Source organism: Glandiceps talaboti, chromosome 18, assembly GCF_964340395.1.
Source record: "Glandiceps talaboti chromosome 18, keGlaTala1.1, whole genome shotgun sequence".
NCBI classification, from domain to species: Eukaryota; Metazoa; Hemichordata; class Enteropneusta; family Spengelidae; genus Glandiceps; species Glandiceps talaboti.
The window spans coordinates 4924105-4946457 of NC_135566.1; the positions used below are offsets into that span (position 1 = coordinate 4924105).

Consider the following 22353-nt stretch of genomic DNA (forward strand, 5'->3'; position numbering starts at 1 on the left):
AAAAAACACCGCTGATAAAAATGACAACAATATAGGAATAAACATAACAAGCAAAATAACAACAACATTGAAAGTAAGAAAAAATGATAATAATATTAAGAAAATATGAAGATAGCGTAAAGTTTATTAGTAACAGTAAAATGCCAAGCATACCAACCTATCACTTGTAGAGGAACACCACTCCAGGAAATTTTCATAAACTATGGGTTCTGGAGAGCCATTTCATGATTTTACATGACCTACAATTATTGCGGTTTTTACACTGAAGGTATAGATAGTTAAAGACTTGTGAATATTCAGTGTCACTGTGCAACTTGAATACATTATTTCTGCTGACTCCCATAATGCAATATCCCATGGCAAAGATACTCTATAAAAGCACAAGATCATTCTCTGAAATTGCAAGTAATTGTAGGTGTCATAGGTGATGTCAAATCATGAAATGACTCTCCAGAACCTGTAGTTTATGAAAATCTCTATATTTCCTTGAGTGATATTCTCCTTTAATATTTCAAAGCACTGTGACTATCTAGATTTTTGAAACTGTCATATTTAGATTACAGTATTTAGACTGTAATTTCTGAATGAAGAAAATATCACATCTTTATTTGACTTAATGTAGAGTGTGCCTCAGATATAAACTCTAAACATTTGCTGTTACTTTGTTCAAGAAAAGTCGAATCTATTCTCAATTAAAATCGATAAAAAGAAATCAGGGGTCACCTTCAAATTTTGGAAACAGTGGTCAAAATGATGTCAAATTGAGTCATTTTAGAATCCAATATGGCCGCTATTTTGGAATCCAATATGGCCACTATTTTAGTATCCAATATGGCCGACACCATCTACTGTGTTAACTCTCATTGGGAAAATAAGATGTTGACGAATTCCTTGAAAACAAGAGAGTGAATCACAAGATTTCTTTTATAATTTCAAAAGGACCAGGAGCAAGCCTTCATATGGCAAAGTTTAGGGAGAATTAAAGAACTTTGATTTTCAGGAAAATGTATCTGCGAGGCACATTCTACCAAAATGTGACAATACATTGTCTAAATTGTAAAGTGTGTGATCTTACATAGTATAGGACATACAAATGAAGTGTTGAAAGATTTGGAATTCACGACCACAGGTATAGTTTGTTGATTATGTAAGCAATGGGCAAACGCAATACATGGTTAATTTTACAATGATTATGAAAATACGTTGGCTTAGGGGGTATGGCAGTTAGGGTAGACAGATATTGTATATTGCTGAAATACTTGTACATGTATTTTAAGTACAATAGGGACTAAGATGAAAAGATTTAATTTATATTTACCATGAGTGATGCATGATTTCCTTATTGACTGGTTATTTACCTAGGTAACATACTACATTTGTGTCATCAAGGGACTGGTTATGTTTTTGCTGCAAGTTTCAGAACCCCCAGTAACAGAACTAGGTAAAAATTAAATAGTTTGATGGTACCATAAATGTTGCTTGGGAACTCTGGAAAAGGACTAGAGGACTCAGGTTGACTTTACCTCCTTATCACCCTTTAAAACACTGTCTGGGTGTCTTGAAAGTGAGTCACATGATGATGTGATAATGTCACTATGTTTACGTCAATGCTCCAACAGCATGAAACTAAAGTTGGTGGTAAGAACGGAATACTGTTGTAAAGAAATCCATGTGACTGTAAGGTGGAAATGATTGAGATGATCATATATAGTGACTAGACTAGTACAACACTAGTGATATCAGTTTTGTAAGTGATTAAAAAGGACCCCATAATCAAGACATTTTTGACCAATTCTGGAATTTGAAATGATGCGATGGTATTAATTGAGTTAATTGTTGAAACCCTCCAGTTTTACAATTTTCCTGTCATCAGGATCAATTACTGTACACGTTGTGGCTTTATGTAAAATGTTTTAAAGTGGAAGGCTTTTTTAGTTTTATATTCAAAAGTATATGAATAATTATTTTACAAGTGTGATGATATTTGTAAACTGATGTTAAATATTTTTTTTATTCTGTCAAATTATTCTAAATGTCAAATATTTATATTGTTCACTATTTTGAGTGTAAGGTTGAGGAAAGTCTTGGCACTAATATTTATTATAATTTGTATATTGAAACTCATTAATATGTATTGTAATTTGCATATTGAATATTCATGAGCTATATGTAGTCTTATTTTCACACAAAATGATCACAACAGTGGGGGGGGGGGGGTTGTCACATACCCAATAGGTGTGAGTATACATAAGTATACCCAATAGGTGTGAGTATGTCGAGCTGTATAGCCAAGTCACTGTACATTAAGCCAAGTCACTGTACATCAAGCCAGGTATCCAAGTCACCCTGTGTACATCAAGCCAGGTAGAGGTACTTTGTATTTCTCCAAGAACTCATAAATATATAGAAAGTTCCAGCTACTGTGGCTTCAAGATAAAATTGAGGTTTTCACAAGTAAAGTATATTGTTATAAATCATTTCTTTGTATTTTCATGGACTATGCTACTGTAACATTGGGATTTACTTGAATTCAAAGTCACTGCCAGTGATTTAATAGTTACAGATATTGTTACTAATATGTAATCTATTGTTGATAGTTTCATGTATCTTGTATTTGTGCTTTGCCATGTATATATATTCCATGTATTAGAAAGACTTTCAGACAACCTCAAACATCCAAAATAATAAAATTTATAAACAGTATTTTTGTGTCAGAGTGTGTTTTAGATACTTGACATTATAAACTTGTAGAAGTGTGACCAAAAATGTTCATAATTTTGTAAATGGAAGGAACATCAAGCCAGATGAATATTTATGAGAGATCTTTTACACTGAAGGGTATAGGCAATCAGAACTCATGAATATTCAGTGTGCAACTTGAATATATTATTGCTGACTCCCATGATGCAATAGTTGCTTGTAAAGATATCCTATAAAGGTACAAGATCAACTGATGCTTCTGTGAAATCGCAAGTAGTTGATTTTATATATAATAATATCCAGTATAATAAGATATCTCTTTTTGCCTGGCGTGGCCATCCCCTTTCAAATTGTTGACATGTACACAATTTTGTCAACTCATATACAAGCTGTATGTTTATCTTTAACCCAATCTGATTAAAATCTGAATCGGATGTGGTTTGTTTTCCATTTTGTTCCGAGAGTTGAAGAGGTTATCAGTAGTCAACAACAAAACACACAATACAAAATAAAGGTAAATAAAGGAATCAAGTGGTATTCATACATCGGATTTTAATCCTGATCTTTGGCCCACTTACTTTCACCAATTGTACATGTGTTTCTTTCACATTCTGGTGGAATCAAGTTCAATTACATTATCACCCAAACCATAAGTACAAAACACCTATCCTAGGATATATACCAGATTTCTCAGGTCCTCATCACCCTACCACTCATCACACATACAAACATCTGACTGCTGGACAAAATAGGTACATGCTGCATAAAACAAAGACATGCTACATGAAACGGACACAAGCTGAATAAAATAGACAAGTTACACAAAATACATGCAGATGGTGTAGACACATGCTACATGAAACCAACACATGCTGTGCAAAACAGACACTGCTACATGAAATCAATACATGCTGCACAAAACAGACACCGCTACATGAAACCAACACATGCTGTGCAAAACAGACACTGCTACATGAAATCGACACATGCTGTGCAAAACAGACACTGCTACATGAAATCGACACATGCTGTGCAAAACAGACACTGCTACATGAAATCGACACATGCTGTGCAAAACAGACACTGCTACATGAAACCGACACATGCTGTGCAAAACACACTGCTGCATGAAATCGACACATGCTGTGCAAAACACACACTGCTACATGAAACCGACACATGCTGTGCAAAACAGACACTGCTACATGAAATCGACACATGCTGTGCAAAACGGACACTGCTACATGAAACCAACACATGCTGTACAAAACAGACACTGCTACATGAAATCGACACATGCTGTGCAAAACAGACACTGCTACATGAAACTGACACATGCTGTACAAAACAGACACTGCTACATGAAATCGACACATGCTGTGCAAAACACACTGCTACATGAAATCGACACATGTTGTGCAAAACAGACACTGCTCCATGAGAGACAAGCTGCACAAAACAGAGACATGGTACACAAAACAGACATGCTACACTAAAGCAACACATATTACAAAAAACAGACACATTACATAACATTTGCTGAATGAAACAGATGCTGACATATGAAACAATAAACAATATCAGAAGAATGACAAAGAACACATTTTTTATTCACTATGACTCAATAGATAAACATTATTCATCTGTCAATGATAATATTATCATCCAATCCCTAAGAAAAGGTTGAATGACTACAGAAATGAAGATTACAATATAACTGTCTTACACAAAATATACAAGATACAGAAAAAAAGTGTTTAAATATGTACATGAAAAGACGCCTAATAGAATATTAATTGACACATGATGTGTATGAACATGAATGATATAAGTGTTTGAAATATTGCAAATAAAATGCAGAGAAAAGATGTGTGATGTGGTGAACAATTTATGTTAAAAATCACAAGTGCAGCAGGTGTTTTTTGAATACAGAATTGCCTGTTGCATGAGGCATGTGTCTGTTGCATGCAGTAGAGTTGGTTTTGTACAGCATATCTGTTTCATGCATGTGTCTATTTCATGCAATAGCGTTTTGTGTAATGTGTCAGTTTCATGCAGTAGTGTTTGTTTCATTCAGCACATGTCTGTTATATTATGTGCAGCATGTGTTTATTTAATTCAACAGTTTTTTGTGTAACAGGTGCTGGTTTCAGTGTCTATTTCATTCAACATACAGTGCATAATGTGTTATTTCATGCAGCACATGTTTGTTGTACAGCAGTGCCTTATAAAAGATGTGAAATTACCAACCAACTATGCATATACACACTGACTATCTGTAAGGATTACAAGAAATCACAATGTATCATCTCTAGTGACCCCAGTTGAAGAAAACATGCCATGGCTGATGTACAACCACACCACAAAAATAATTGCTATGCATCAAAAAAGCTTTCAACAAGTCTTGAAGAAGAAGGCTGTATCTTCTCATTTTCAACCACACTGACACTTGTCAATAGCTTCACAAGTTGAAAGTAAATCAATTAACAAATGGTCTCGTTTTCCCCAAAAAATTGTTTTTTGGAAAAATATGTACAAGAAAAAAAGTTGCCTTTTTTGAGAAACACACAACACTTTCCAATTTATATAATGACTGTGATAATACACAGAATAATGAAATACACAGAATGTCAATTATCCACTTTTACCAATGAAGTATCATGATAAAAATCTCCTTGAAATACTTAGAATATAATTACATATACATAATTCTGTATATCCTATATCTACGATATGATAATGCTTCTGAAAAGCAGAGGGATTTTTTTGTTGACATTTTTTGTCGTGGTAAATCAGTGCTTGTTTCATGTTAAAAGTTTCATTTGAATACAATGAAGTTAAATCTAGCTGCAATACAGAGCAGCTGGAACCTTACAGCTACTGGTTTACCGTGATAGACACAGGATTGTGAGTTACCATAAATGTATATATGTTGATCATCAGAAGGGGAACCCTTTGTTGATCATCAGAAGAGGAACCCTTCCAAGTTAAAATCATATAATTACAGATGTTACTGAAATATATATCTGTGCAATTCCTCTGTGTTAAGTGTACTTATCAATTACAAGTATAAAGTGTTGCAGCTAGGCAAAATTTCGTTTTTTTTACTGCTCATACTTCATATTACAAAATGTTGTTGCAGTGTTCAGACACACACTATGCTAGTAACATCATGGTGATACACACAGTTCACAATTTGGTTACAATCTAAGTTTCAAGGTATACCAGAACTTTCATCGAAATCACCTGTTCAGAACTTGAGTTGACTGATTTTTGGTAAGATAATCAACTCTTGTTGAGGCTAACTTACAGTGGCATTGCAGTCAGGCAAGATGGTCAGGGCCATAGTTACTATTACTGGTGATTACCGAATATTCCAATTTGAAATTTTTACCAAACAAAGTCTCTGTTTACTACTGATGTAAGAGAGAAATCCAACGTGGATAAATGTCTTGTGTGACCCAATATGTAAATTCTAACATAATTTATGATTCTGGTCATACTTCTTGTTGGCTATTTCTTACAAATAACATGACATTGGTCATTTGCTACTTTTTGATGATCAGTTTTCCATTCATATGAAACACATTCAGACAACAAGAATACCGAATCTGACGAGAAAGTTTAATAACATTGTAATATTTGTAAAAGAGTCCCCCTCCACAACGACAACAACAACAAATGGGATAATATGCATTTTTAAAGGATGCCCATTACCTCAATTTTCACTTATCAACACTAGGGGGCACTCTTCATTTGAAACGTTTCGGTGATGTTCTTTTGCAGTTTTCCATCCATTTCTTGTCTTATCAGTACCAGGGCCACTACTTTATGATACAAATATTTAAAAAACATGGGCCACGATCTCCTATTTGCAATGGTCTGATAACAGCACTTTTCCATATAGTGAACTTTACAAAATACAACTACTGCAAATATCAGTCATTTATTCCAAATATGATCATCAAGTCAATTTTTTTAACCAGACTTGCCATCACATTAGGACAACAATGTTATAATCAAAGTCTTGATTTCCTTTATAGAAATTTTCTTTTGGGGAAAAGATTGACGTTCCAAGAAAGAAGTGTATTTATATGCTTACAATGGTACAGTACTGCCAAGAAGGACAACAGCTCACTGATACAACATTTGAATATGAAACAATTTCTTAAAAATACTTTTCACAAATAAAAGATAACTACAATAATGGAATTTAAAATAAAATTTTTGAAATTTACACTAACAAGTACTCAACAATTTATCAACAATTTCAATGTAACAACAGTACACTTACAATTATTCTGGTTTTATTTTTTTTACAGGAAATTTAGTAAAATGTAAGCCTCAAACATTACAACCCCCTTATAGTTGAAAATGTAGATCTGTGATATTATATGTAATATATTACTGCTATATTCCTAGAGACATAACAATGTACACCAGTGATGTTTTACCAGAGACCCTTTGCCGCTATGTTGTTGATCAACCGAGCAAAAGGTCGACACTGGAAAGCAATGTCTATAGTTTGATTCTACATCAAAATTACAAAATATCTTTTGAATGAAATTTCAATCCACTCGTTTATATGTGGGCACTATTTTGACTCATTACCTGAAATACAATATTTACCACCTGGGTGCCTTGGTGCATTATGAAAGTAGCAGTCACATGATTTCTTGGTTGACAGCATGGTCTTCTTTTCATGTACTACACACACACATTGTTATAGAAGCATGTGAGTATAAGTCAACCTTCTTGTTCTATTTTGACTCTCAAGTATGAGGTAAAATATCGTTGCAGGTATCGAGAATTACAAACATCACATTACAACGTTATACATTGCATAAATCTGAGGACAGTGAATATTTTCCATTCATTTGACTGATCAATGAACACAACATTACAACACTATGTGTGCATAAATCTCAGACATTCCATTTATTAATATTAAATTTGAATACTAGCACATTATGCTTGCATAAAATTAACATAAATATTAATGAGCCCACTAAAAATAAAATTGTGTATCAACTGGCCAACACAGCTGCCTTACCAATTATCATTGTTCAGTCAAGTACACTATTACACCATGGAGTAGATATAATAGAGTTGTAGACAATTACCACCTTTACATAATTAATAGCAATAGAAATCTATATATACATTCTTCTTGTTGACATTTTATGCCATGGATACCCTATCCTCCGTAGGATTCGGTCTGTCCTGTTCACATGGTAACATGGGAATATTTTCTCTCTCTTCTGCTGAGTCTTCATTCTGTCTCTCAGAGGTTTCTTCTTGTCTGTCAGGACTTGAAGTCGATTCAGCTATGTAGATAGCAATGAAATATGAGTCAGAAGTTTGTTATTTGAAAACAGCTTGCCCAGATTTCACATCAACTTGTCACTTTCTATCCTCAATGTATGTATCAGGAATTTTTTAAGGAAACGGGTGATGTGCAAAATGAAGAGAGAAATCCAACAATCCATAGACATTTAGTTTTAGATCTTACTCTCTATACTTCAAATTTAGGAGAAATATCAACATTCTAGCACTTCAAGTTCGCAGTCAATTTGTTTTCAACAAATACATATTTGGTCTAGCAGCTTAGTGATAACGTAAGTAATTTGTCATATGTTGGGTTTACTTGAATGAGTTATATGTTACAGATGTTACATTTTCACCATCATTACTGATAAAATTGACTAACTTTATCATATTTGTAAAGAAATTGAATGGTGAGAAAACATGAGAGAATCAATGTGTAAATTTCGGCTACATGTGTAGTCAAACATTGGCCTACCGGTCTGACTTGTGAAAATGGGCTATTTTAAAAAGTGATGATATATTCCAACCAACATCGCTTCAAAAGAAATGTTACAATTTCCAGTCCCTCCCTCCTTAACATCTATGAATTTACATCACTTCTAGTATGTGCAACTGCTCAGAAATACCAAACTGAAACTCGTTCCTCATTCATTGTTCAGTGGAGGACCTTGCCATGAACATACATTGCCTCATGGGAGTTCTGTAGACATGACATTGCCTCATGGGAGTTCTGTAGACATGACATTGCCTCATGGGAGTTCTGTAGACATGACATTGCCTCATGGGAGTTCTGTAGACATGACATTGCCTCATGGGAGTTCTGTAGACATGACATGGCAAGGACTTCCACTGAACAATGAATGAGAAAAAAGTTTAAACTTGGCAATCATACATAATGTAAGTGATGATGAAACGATTGTCCACAACCCAAAGTTTACGAAATTGTCTTTAATTTTCCAACAGTGGCGTTCCCCTTTAATGCAAACAACTATAAAAATGACAAACCTGGGTCTGTTGTTGGTGACTGTTGATCAATACTTGATGCAGTTTCTAGCAGTGCAGCATTCTGATCTGTAGTACTAAGAGGTGTACTAGGAGCACTGCTATTGTCTAGTAACAATGCAGTATCATAGGGTGGTGGTGGCTCCTCACCAGGCGATGGTAGCTTGTATAAACTGAAAGTCATACAAAACATTACCGTTAGAAGATACAATTTTGGTTCCTGAAACTTTAATTGGCTCAGAGACACTTTGTAGTAATTGAGAGCTAAGACAGCTAGAATGCCCACCTAGTCTGGCACTGAAGTTGTGACTGAAATCTAGCATTTCACATGATAACATGACATAATTTAACCCCATGATACACAAGTGCAAGTGTGGCGTACTCAGGCTATTTCCAGAAATGCTTGCAGTTTTCTCTAAGGTGTACTTTTACTTACTACACTCATAAATGTACAGGACAATTAAAACACAGCACGCACTTGTGCTAATACCCCATGTAGAATGGGGTTCTCTTATTATTACATATTTACATAACAGTGCTGCTGCACTACAGCTGGCAAAAAATTACACTCCCTCGACTACATAAAATGTAATAAATATTGTTAAATGGAACTTTTTTTAAACTCTTTTTGTATTTCATTTTATTACTTTCAGTTGTAAGTAATATGACTCTCTGTTGGTTGTTTGTAACATGTAAAGTTTAGAGATTGTGATGTCATAATTATGGTACAAAGATTGTGATGTCATAATTACCAATATGGTGGGGGTGGTTCTCTGTAGATGCCAGCATCAATGTCATCTAGTTGAGCAGTAGGAGATGTTACAGACCCTGCATTCAGTCTCAATCCACCTGACCTCTGTCTAAAACCACTTCCTGTAAACAAACATGATATAAAAATTTGATATAAAATAATATTGATAACTTTATAATTTTAATATTTTTTTAATATTTTAATATTAATATTTTTATATTATAATTTCAATATTTTTTATTTTTATCATATTTTGATATAAAATGGACTGTCTGTACATGAATGTAGTTTGCAAGTGTTGTGTGTTTATATCACCTTTCAATGCCATTGGTCATTGCAATGATACTTCAGGTGTTAACAGGTGCTAATATATAAATCTGGTGTATGTAAAAAAAATTTTTGTTTTTTTTCAATGAATGCAAAATATATGAATGTGCATCTGTTCATGTAGGAGATGAACACAATTGCACAGTAAATAATGTCTTGAATAGCAGGCAATAGACATCACCCATCAGATAAACATAGATGTGTTACTCAGTGGGGAATTCACTGTTTTTTAAGCAAACACATATATTCATTGATTCTGAATACACTCACATCCACTGGGGAATGACTTGAACAAATTCATGATTTAGGATGGACGTCAAATGTCTGTAGTAAAGTTAAGACTTACTTGACGTGTAATGTATCAATGCCATACGTCTTTGTCGTAGTCGGTGAACCATGAATAATAGTAAGCCCAGTATCAGGAATGAAGTGGCTGATGTCAAAACCCAACGCATACTGTCACTGAAGTCAAATAATTCCTCTGAAATAAGAAAAAATGTTAAAGCTTTTCTGGCTCCAACTGGACTGTTTTTTTATATAAAATGACTTATTCATAATATTGCATACCCTGTACAGTTTTAAATCGCCTATGTTTGGGTAAATGTATTTGTGTACAATAGCTGTACACATAATATGATACGGTCCTGTCAAATACATGTTGGGGGCCCACACCAAAAAATCAGTTCCAAATTGAAATGCAGCCACGATTTAAACCTGTTAATGTAGCACTTATGGACACAACTGCATACCACACCTCAAGCATACCAATCATATCCAATGTATATACATTGTTTCACTATACCTTTACATTTACTATAGTATACATTGACCAGGAGGGCAGTCAATACAACTGCATATTACACCTCAAGCATACCAATCATATATATACACTGTATCTCACTATACATACATTTAATATATTGACCAGGAGGGCAGTCAATACAACTGCATACCACACCTCAAGCATACCAATCATATATATACATTGTTTCACTATACATACATTTAATATATTGACCAGGAGGGCAGTCAATACAACTGCATATTACACCTCAAGTATACACACTGCATATCACACCTCAAGCATACACATCATATATACATTGTATCTCACTATACATTAAAAGACATGTGAAAACAGTAAAGATGACTGTATAACTTACCCTGATGAAATTCATTATCAACACATGTACGTGAACAGCATTTATCTGGGTCTTCAATGAAAGGTATACAGGTTGGCTGTGCACACATGGCTGCACTACACATGATTGTTTCTCCTCTGTAACAGGTGCAAGTTGTGCACACATCTTGTCCCTGTGGTGTAAACTTCTTCCCATCCTGCACTTTGTTGCCTTTATGGTCAACGCAGGATATGGCTGCATGTGAATAATGTTCAAAAACAGTCAGAGAGGCAGTTTTTCATCATTTTAAATTTTGATTTCAAATCTTCAAATGATGGCTTTCTTAGTTTTGAAAGTGAAATTATGAGCAAATGTTATTTTGAGTGTAGGGTGACTTTTTAATTTCCAAAAAGAGCATCAAATGCGGTATCGTTAGTGTGACATTAGAACTTAGAAGTGAGGGCACACAAGGAGGCAAACATGTTGTTTCCCCAACAGCGACAGGAAACCATGATAACATCACTTTGAGTTTCTGCTGTTCAAAAATAATGCCCCTGCTACAATATATTCCATGTGATGTTAGAAATAGAAACCTGGGTGCAAGATATGATCAATATTTTACAGGCAGCCAATAAGAATGATTCAATTGAGGTCAATACATCATCAGTTATCAGAAAGACAAAAGATTGTATAGTTTGGCCACTAGGAGTGCTGTTCAGAAGCAGCTTTTTGATAGAAAGTGCAAGTTATATGTATTATGTCAAAAGTTTGTTGCATTCTAAACCAGTCAAAACATTCTAATTTTCTTATTTATAACTTTAAGGAACTCACAGAGCTGTTTTAGCTACATAATACAGTATTAAGTGCTTCATGTACTGGTCTGCTAATGTTATAGTGTATGTGATTTTAGCCCTATTTCTTCCTCAGGTGAACCACTCTCTTGTGACATCTTAATTAATTAATTAATTAATTAATTAATTAAGAAATGACTGCTTGGTGGGTAACCGGAACATGGCGTATCACTTATAAAAGAATATCATTCTCTTCTTCACAGAGTAATTTCTATTCTTCATATCCTTACTAAAGAAGAACCTTACCTCTTTTGCACAGGAAAGCCGATTTGGTATCACATCGTTGCACGTACCATTGATATGGGTCTTCATTCTTAGCATAGTTAACATTAAATACCAACTGTCCACATAACTGGAGATCTTCTTCAGATGCCAATCGTCCATACCGTGGCACATACTGGAACACTTCCTCATCATGTTCTAAATCTCTTTCTACAAACTGTTCCTCTGCTACTTCCCACTGAGCTGTGTCATTCTTTTTAACGTAAAAATACCCCATCCACCACGAGTACTGTTCATCGCTGATTGAACTCTGTTCCCAATTGTTTGTGACAATGAACTGCAGTTCTTCATCTGTGGCAACGGTTGCTAGGAAACCACCCAATGTACTACACTGTTCTTGGGCATCCCTGTAAGTCAGCTTTTTTTCAAAATTGTGGTAGCAGCTACGGCCCTCTTCATAAATCTGCCATTCGTCGGGGCACTCACCTGCCAAAGACAAACATGGTACATTACGTACAATTCTGAAGTTTGTAATAGTCAACCTTGTAAGTTTTCTCTCTACAGCCTGCAAACTCAGTGATTAAAATGTAGTATTTTTCATAGGATACCATATGTAGAATCTGATTGGTTGAATAAGTCACATGGCTGCCTATCTTATAATGATTATGTTAAATATTTGGACATAACCTAGTTGGCTATACATGTATATGGATTAGGAGAATGACCACTGCACAAATAACCTTAAATGTCAACAGGTGATAATATGCTAATTCTATGCCAATTTTTACAAACTATGAAGTGTGGAAATAAATGCTAAATCTGAATTTACTGACTGCACAGACTGTGCTGAAGACAATGCTAACTAGGTCAACCATCCAACCTCCTACCAAGGCTATCGCTGTAACCAGATCGATGTATATCACTTGTGTTAAGCTGGCATATTGAAACCACAATGCAAGATTCACTATACGCCCCTCCATGCTAATCCTTTCACATTTAGTTTCACTTCAATGCTTTCTCTACAGGAAACATGGTACTTCTGACTTACAAGATATATCTGAGCTGAATAATAACGAACTCATTACATCGGTATACACTTACTGCAGTTGTTTACATACTAAACTACATTTTGAAAAATCTTTCTGTTTTTGCTCATTGCTTTTTGCCCATTAACACAGACTGGTTTGAATGAAATCTGATTGTTTTGAAATTGACCCACTTTCAATAGCTTTTTTGTATGACTTTCTGACATCTCTGTGTAAACGGTGCATACACAACAAAGAGCTGTATTTTTATTAGAAAATGGCATCATATAAATGGGGCCTAAGCTACATGTATTACAAAGATGGACAGGCTCATAATGTAGCTTCCAACACGTTAATTACCTAGCATTCATCTATTTGATTGAAACTTTGCTCTCTATAAACAGTACATCAAACAAGAAACCACTCGCTTCCTTACAAATTAACTATAATCATTTCAGTATCTGCCACATCATATGTCAGTCTAACATTTAATTACCAGTCAGTTACTGGATGAACTAGATCAATAGGTCTATAGTGAATGTAATGTATTTGACATCGCTTGCAGTGAGTAATATCATCATTATATATATATATATATATATATATATATATATATATATATATATATATATATATATATATATATATATATATATATATATAAAGACACAAACACATACACAGGAGCTGCTACACAGTGTTTGTGTATGTATGTATGTATATATGTATAAATATAATCTAATATATATATCACTAATGTCCAGTCACATGACCAAAAAATGATAATTGAAACAGTTGTTATTGTTTTATACATATATAAAATTAGTTAGTTTTTCAAGTGTAGTGAACAGTTTTGGCTAATTTTCCAATGATGTCTATTTGTCAAACAGACTGCCAGCTTATATAAATCTGGATATGATATTTTGTTACTTTCAATCTGTGTGCTGGGCTACTGCTAAGTCCCTGACCTATAATTCAATTGTATATTTCACTGAAAATAGTATTAACTCAAATGAAAAGACACTCTTCCATTGATATAATTACTACAATGAACTGGGTCACCCAACAACATAATATAATACTGGGAAATATAATTACATTATAAAATAACTGCCTTATTTGCTCAAAAGACATTCTCCTTGGCTCCTATTAAAATACATTGAACTGAAAGCAATAGACATTGATTTTTTTAATTTCAACAGAAATTTGACATTCTATGAGAAATGACCCAACCCTGTAAACTAGCAATTTACATGCATTGTTTTATTTCAACAGAATATGACTTTCTCTGAGAAATGACCCAACCCTGTAAAACAGCAATGGACATGATTCCGTTATTTCCAGAGAATTGTGTAATCTTAAATTCAGTTTGATGGTTTTCATAGCTTGTGCTGGTATATGAAAATGCTGTTTCACTTTGATGGATTTTTATATCTAGAAAAAAGAGTGGGCGTATTTCATTTGCAAGGAAATTTGATTTTCTCTGAGAATGGGTGTGTGTTGTTTTACTTCCATGGATTTTTATTTCTTTGAACTAAATTTGAACTTTCATGGAATTTCATTTCCCAGATAGCAGTATATATACTTTCATTTCCTTGGATTTTACTGGCACTAATTCAAGAAAGTAAAGTATGCAAATATTTGTGGAAGGTATTTCTGTATTTGAATGTCATTTTAGTAGACAACAAACACCAATAAGTATGCTAAAATGATATTCAAATAAAACAAAGAATTCAGAGTGTATTTAACAAAGGTTTGGTGCATGGGTGACTGCAATTACATCATTTTTTGAAAGAAAAATATTAAAGAATGATTAAAACGTGTATGTAAACACAAACCAGAATTTTAGCATCCCATGTTTAGATATTGCAAACTTCCTTTACAACCAATGATATATTAAAATTACAATAGGTAAATGAGTAAAATTAAGTAAACTTTAATTCAATTTAATTTAATTTAATTTAATTTTTAAAAAATACACAAAAATCAATCATTATACGCTATATTTAGAGTATATCCTATATGTTTGAATTCTAAATTGGCAATATCATTCACATTTGAAGCTTTGCTTACAATGTACGAAATCATCAAATTACAAATACAATATTTATCAAAACTGAAACTGAGCAAATTTAAAATTAGATGAATATTTATAGAAGTAAAATTGTTAAAATTGTGGGCATACTGTCTCTGTATTTAATCACATTAATCTACCTATGATATTTCCTCAAAAACTGAATTAACCTGAGTGACATCCAATTAACCATACAACCTGGCTACAGCTGTGAATAATTTACCATGGCAATCAGTTATTTTTACTTCATGTAACGGATGCACATTACATAATGTAACCCATGTATAGAAACTAAACATTCTAACGCATTTAATTCAATAGACAGACCATCACATGAGAAGTACCATTTATTATATTTTTTGCAAAATTCATAATCATATTATTTCAAGTCCCCTCTGTATGTATATGAAATAAGTAAGAGTGACCCTATTTTTATGTTTCACATTACATTTTCATGGCAACTATAGGTTAGTCAGTCGATTTAAAAAAAAAAAAATAAGTTAAAAAAAATCATCTTCATGTTTCTGTGTCTCTCCTTTTCCTCCTCTCTATCTTCCTTTTATTGAATTCCTGTAACAACCCCCTTTCCCAGCTTCTCTACACAATTGGCATGTTCTAAGCCCCTTACTTGAATGACTTCAGTCTAGAAATAAATGCTGTTGGTGAACAAGTGTTGTACCCACTGCCATGACTGTACTAGATAATGTTGACAGTCCAGACACTTGCTTATTCTTGCCAGAGAGGGTGCTGTTTCACAAAACATGAAGGGTGGGTGAAAATAAAAATATTTTTTAATATTGATGTCAGAGCTTAAAATTTGGGTCGGTCAGGTAATGAGAAACAGAAAACAAAATAGGGTCAACCCTTATGTCAAAATATTGATTTATACAATGTATTAAAAAAATCAAAATCACAATAATTTCACAAATTCTGACTGTGGCAGTGAGTAAAACATAATTCCTACATAAAATCATCAATTTTTCACACCGGAACTTTCACTGAGAGAAATTTTCAAAATTTTAAGCAATCTGTTATAGAACTTTCTACTTAGTGTTGTGCTACTCAATATTTGCACTACAATACAAAGATATAGTACCAGTAAAATAAGCTAGTCTACATATAGTACTAGTAAAATAAACCAGTCTAGTGCTATCCTGCATCACGATCACTCTTTAGAGAGAATTGATACCATGTTAGAGTCTAGACTAACAATAAACATAATATCATGAAGCTACTAATTTTTCTTATTCACATTATAACTGGAGAGATTGAATGAGAGATTGAATGACTTGGAATTGTTTAATTTTGACACTTCAGCAATTAAACTATCTGCATTGTCTTTATTCAATTATAATTCACTCATCTAATTAAAACAAAGTCCTTGTACATTTTGTTGCAAGAAATTACACTGAAATTAAAACATTGTCAAGTAATTACAAGATGTACTTAATTACTTAATTCATGGTAAAATACAGACAGAGATATAGTTCACAATGACATCGTTATTTTGGAGCATTGGTTTTTCTGATGGGTTTGAAATTTACTTGCTTCGTTAGTGGTCCAGGTGGACCACCAGTTTTTTTTAAATTTGGTGGTCCACATCAAAATGTTAGTGGTTCATGAAGTAAGTCATTTGTTATCACTGTAGAATTTATCTGTACTTTCCCTGGTACCATATTGTCTTTATCCAATTATATAATTCACTCCCTGGTATCGTTTTTCTTTTTTTTGGATTCTTGCACATATTTACCTTAAATCAAAAGCATTCCTATACATGAGTGTTCCTACATTTTATTATTTTCCCCCAATTTTTCATAAATTATGCTAGGGGTATGATCATATCAATCAACAATATTTTTCTTGATTTTGCCCAAAAAATACTTGTGACTTCAGGGTTTTGTGACTATCCATCTAGCAACTCATAGTGACAAGGCCCCTTAGGCTACCTGTATTTACCTGGCTGAACGAGGACAAATAATACTGTAGAATACAGTGTACTGTGATATCTAATACTTTGTGTAAATAGTATGTTACAATTACTTATAATAATTTCACAATGTTAAGTCTTAAACTGAACATAACTTCTAACAATATATGTCAAATATATTTTTAGACATGAATAAAAATATCTCCAGTTACTATTGTAGTATGATTGTGAGGTCAATTTCCAAATAGGCTTGACAATTCCTAACACATCTGAACCACAACAATGCATCGCATTTTGAATTATTGTATTTCCTTTGTCAAATAATAACCACCAGTATACAATCCCTTAAGCTAAATGTTCAGTGTTGTGCGATCAACTCCATTATAATATACATCATTAGATGGAAATCCAAGAAGTGTATTCTAAGCCTGATTTAACATGTGCATATTTTGTGTAATTCTATAAATAAGTGAAAATAATGGAAACTGGAATAACTCAACCCAGCCATTTAAATACACAGAGTCGATAAAAACATCATATGACATTTAATATAGCTGGTATGTTTGACTGGCAGCTACTCTATAGTGATGAATATATGTTCAGGGAAATACATGGTAAACACACCTACGCTTTCACTAATATTACTAGGCTAAAAAAAAATTTAGTTTCTGATCACATACCTTTCAAAAACAGACAAGGTCTATATTTAATGATTTTCTTTATTTGTGTAATTTAACAAGTAGAGTCATAACATCTCCATTCTTTCAAGCTTTTGAAAAATCTGCGATGTTCAGGATATCTTTTCTAAAAGTCCATAAATGGTTTAGGATTTGAAGGAAAAAATAAGGAGGTTTGAGTTCAGGGAACCTTAGTATTTTTTTCATTTGGCCTTATTAACATAGATTTATATATAATGTTAATGTATTTTCATGTACGTTCATGCCAAATGAACACAATCATCACAATTTATACCAAATTGCACATAATTTCAGTGGCCACGGTGTAAATATTGAGTTCATATAATTTTCAGTACACTCGACATAAATACTGAACTCCACGGAATTATGACTATGACTTTTACACCCTTCAAAATATTATCTTCCATTTTTCAAGTATACATGTCTTTAAATATTGAACAGATAGAACTATATTATTGACACAATAGCATTTGGAGTGAAACAAATTTTTCATAATCTGTTTCACATTGATGCTTTCAATAACAAATTTAATTAGACAGAGTACCACAGCAGTGTCTCAATACACCACCAAGTTCTATTGAGTACACCAAATAATTACTATCACAAGGAATAACTAATGAAATTAGAAAAATAGATTAGGTAAGCATACACATTGAAGCCATGTCTTCTGATGCAAATACAACATTCTGTATAATGACAGAACTCCAAGACATGTAAATGCAAGTGTACGGAGCTCTTGATATTTACATAAGTGTTTGCAGTGTTCTCTGTGGCTGTGTGTGAATGAATGGGCAGCGAACACCACACGTACCCTGAACTTCTGACACAGGCACAGACAGACACACAGACACACAGACACACAGACACACAGACACACAGACACACACACACACACCACACACACACACACACACACACACACAAACACACATGCATACATACATACATACATACATACATACATACATACATACATACATACATACATACATACATATATACATGACAAGGTGATCATATCCACAAAACAAAGATACCACTATCATTCACTCACTTGTGTAATCTCCCACATGCAAATATACTAGTTTTAGTTTGTATCTATCTTTATATTTAGCTGATAGCTTGCTTTCAATAGCAATATTTGCACACTGTATGCATACCTTTATAGGTGTCACTATGTTGCTCTATATCATTGAGTGTATCTAGTTGTTCTTCTGCTGGTGGCCCATGACTGTCATTACCAATACCATTGGGAGAATCACTTGTTAATGGACCACTCTGTGTTAATGCTACACCTGATATAACAAATCTGCTACCTGTAGAGTCAAAACACATATGGAAAGTTGATGTCATTGTTGTAAACACAAAAACACCAGCCTCTTTATGGCAGTAAATGTCTCATGATATAGCATGGTAACAGATGCTGTCCAGTCAGATAACCGACAGTTGGTTTCATTTGGTGCACACATTATATGCTATTTTCTGTTCAATTTCATGACAGTTTCACTTCTTCATAACACTTTAGAACTATGTATAGTATCGATATTTCTCCTGTGCATGGTTTCAGAATCTTAGTGCTGACAGCAGTCATAATAATTATGAATAACTCATATGTAGTTCTCATTCCATTAATCATTATTTTGGTGGGAACATTGGGAGACAAGGGCCTGGTAGTTCTGAATCTACCAGCTGTGTAAATCACTGTAAAACAACTCAGAGGTCTCTGTGGAGCAATGGTAGTTACACACTCCCCTACTCCAATGCTCCCCACTTTTTCATTGTGGAAAAAATACTTTCACTTACACTGTTACAGCAACAGCTGCAAATACATTAGCCTTACAAAAACACTATATTCTAATTTTGATGTATGTCATAAAACATTGATAAATGTTAGATGCAATGCAATATGGTGTGCAATACAAGGTTACAGGATCCTACATAAATTAAAATAATGATGCATGTCCTGCTGCGACATATTTAATATTTTTTAACATTACAATTACATTACTAGTCTAGAAACTGTACGTGTGTGGCAGTGTGGGTTCATTTTCTATAATCTCGCTCCCCACCATATAGTCAAATTGATTTCTCTAGCAAAACATTCCATTCGTACCACAGACTGCGTCCCTAATCCTGCCATGGCCACTGTCGTTTACACGGACTTGACCTCTAGAGGGCTAATTAGTTTAATGCTATTGGAGAATTGCTATGTGATGATGTTATCATGTCCTCATGTGACTTATGTTGTACTTTCAGACTGGAGATGAAGTTTTTAGTAATTCCCATAAAGTTGAAAAAGGGTCATACTAATTGGATATTAAAGAGCAACTGTCTGAATGATAGCAAATTACAATTGTCTCTTTAATAGTGTGTGATGGATTACTAATGACATACCATTCATCCTTTCCAAAGCTTTGAGATTTTATACTAACAGCTAGATTTTTGGCAGAATTTGTCCATTTGACTAAAGGTGGAGATTAAGAGAGAGAGAGGTTGTAGAAAATGACTACACATATAGTTACTAGACTACAGCATTATGGGACTACAAATACTAGACTTTAATGCTATATGAAGTAGTAGTAGTAATTGTGTGCCCTAATTGATATCTGATACTTGTGTATTTCTCATTGAAGTTGAAGTTGGAGTTGCTTTCATAATAAGTTATACTGTTTGCATAACAACCATTATACACAAAGGTGGTGTGTGGAAGAGAGCGATGTGTTTACATTCATACATGTATAAATCAGCTGTCAGATCCAGAATCTGATTCACACTGGAGGACAATATGTCATTAGTCTCATATTGAGTCTCAGAGTCAGCTTCACATATACGGAAAACCATGATGACACCCAATGAAAGCAAGAACAAGAAATGATACCATAGGGGCTACAGGAATTGTCCCACTTCACATAATTCAACTTATAATGCTACTTCTAAAGACTTTGAAATAAGATTAAAATCTTTTTAAATGGATTGAAATAGTGCATGCTAACAAATACATCAGCTGAACTTTGACCTACCACAAATGTCTAAGCTGTTATATCTATTTTTACATAATTTTTCACATACAAGCTGAGCGACATCCCCTCTCCCATAAGACTTGAATGGGAAACATTTCCTGTATCCTAAATGGGTATTATTTCTTGTTTGACTATTTTTGTTAGGTGTTGTCACAATTTTCCATATATGAAACTACATGAAATCAAGTGTGAGACTATCTGATTCTGAGACCAGATTTATAATATATGTACGTACATTCATTCACTTAGCCAGAATCTCATCATTTACAATCCTGCTACATTCATCAGTGAAAGTGCTGTTACCTATTTAGTAAAACAATAACCTCTAGTACTTATCAAATGAAGGCTTTAAAATGTTATGTATAGAGTCTTCAGGGGGAATGCTTCCTGTTTGTATAAATGCATGTTATCTGTGCATGGAACCATGGAAGCTATGCAGCTCATGTAACAATTTTTTAATTTCAAGGACATGATAAGAACAATATAAAAATGTGAGAAAGTAAAATTACGTATTACGATTTAAATTTTACAAAATCAGTATTTGATCATTTCTGTTACGTATAATGTATTTAGTCATATAAGAGATATAAGTTCAGGTCTTTCACTTGTTCATGTACATCTGAACGTGTGTAAACAAGCTACTATTTTCATGTATGGTAAACAATGGTAATATCGTGAAATGGGGTACATTACATGTAATGGCTGAAATAACAATCTGTGTCGAGAGTGTTGACACAGTGTCAGACTCACAGCAAGACTCGATCGTGCATGCGTGCATGTCATTCACTGTACTGTGAAGCTTTATATTGAAATGTGTTTTCTATAACGTTATATTTTTCTTCGCTTTAACGCATATCACCAGCAGACAAATCTTCACCAGTATAAAACGTGACAAAATGAATACACAAACACTGTTCACAGAGCCATGACTACGAACGACGTGACCACATACATAGGGTGAATCACTTTGTGAAATTTCGTAGCAGCCTCAGCATGATTCGTGCCTAATTGAGGTACAGAAATGGTGTTTTCCCTACCTGTCAATACAAATACAACTGCTAAAAGCAGTCTCCGTGTTATATCATACATGATGAAAGTCTGTTAATTCATGCCAATCCTCTCCTCAATTTTCCTCACTTGTTTTGGTAAAGAGAAAGTATTTTGGTAGGAAATGGCTTCGTAATCGTACTCTCATTTCCTTGCTCACGTCAAAATAAACATGGCCACTTTAGGAACTCGAATCTCGCAAACCACGAGATTTTGGCGAGAACGTTTGCTGATCAGCTGACAAAATCACCTGATTTTTG

The 22353-nt window shown here is 33.8% G+C and overlaps 1 protein-coding gene across 1 annotated transcript; it reads right to left on the reverse strand.

Moving 5' to 3' along the window:
- Positions 1-4289: 4289 nt before the first annotated feature.
- On the reverse strand, positions 4290-22260 carry LOC144449125 (integral membrane protein DGCR2/IDD-like). Its single transcript, XM_078139585.1, has 8 exons — positions 22084-22260; positions 19187-19342; positions 12327-12788; positions 11272-11484; positions 10455-10589; positions 9783-9903; positions 9034-9203; positions 4290-8027 (listed from the first exon to the last, which is right to left on the reverse strand). The coding sequence occupies exons 1-8, from the start codon at positions 22133-22135 to the stop codon at positions 7882-7884; spliced, it is 1455 nt and encodes a 484-aa protein (XP_077995711.1). The 5' UTR covers positions 22136-22260; the 3' UTR covers positions 4290-7881.
- Between the last annotated feature and the right edge of the window lie 93 nt (positions 22261-22353).

What these genes read in the sequence shown, in the direction of transcription:
- LOC144449125 (XM_078139585.1), bottom strand. Translation starts at nt 22,135, where the DNA reads ATGTATGATATAACACGGAGACTGCTTTTAGCAGTTGTATTTGTATTG. An exon ending in GAACCACCCCCACCATATTG is followed by an intron (nt 9,204 to 9,782) that starts GTAATTATGACA and finishes TATGACTTTCAG; the next exon opens with TTTATACAAGCTACCATCGC. An exon ending in GTCACCAACAACAGACCCAG is followed by an intron (nt 8,028 to 9,033) that starts GTTTGTCATTTT and finishes CTATCTACATAG; the next exon opens with CTGAATCGACTTCAAGTCCT.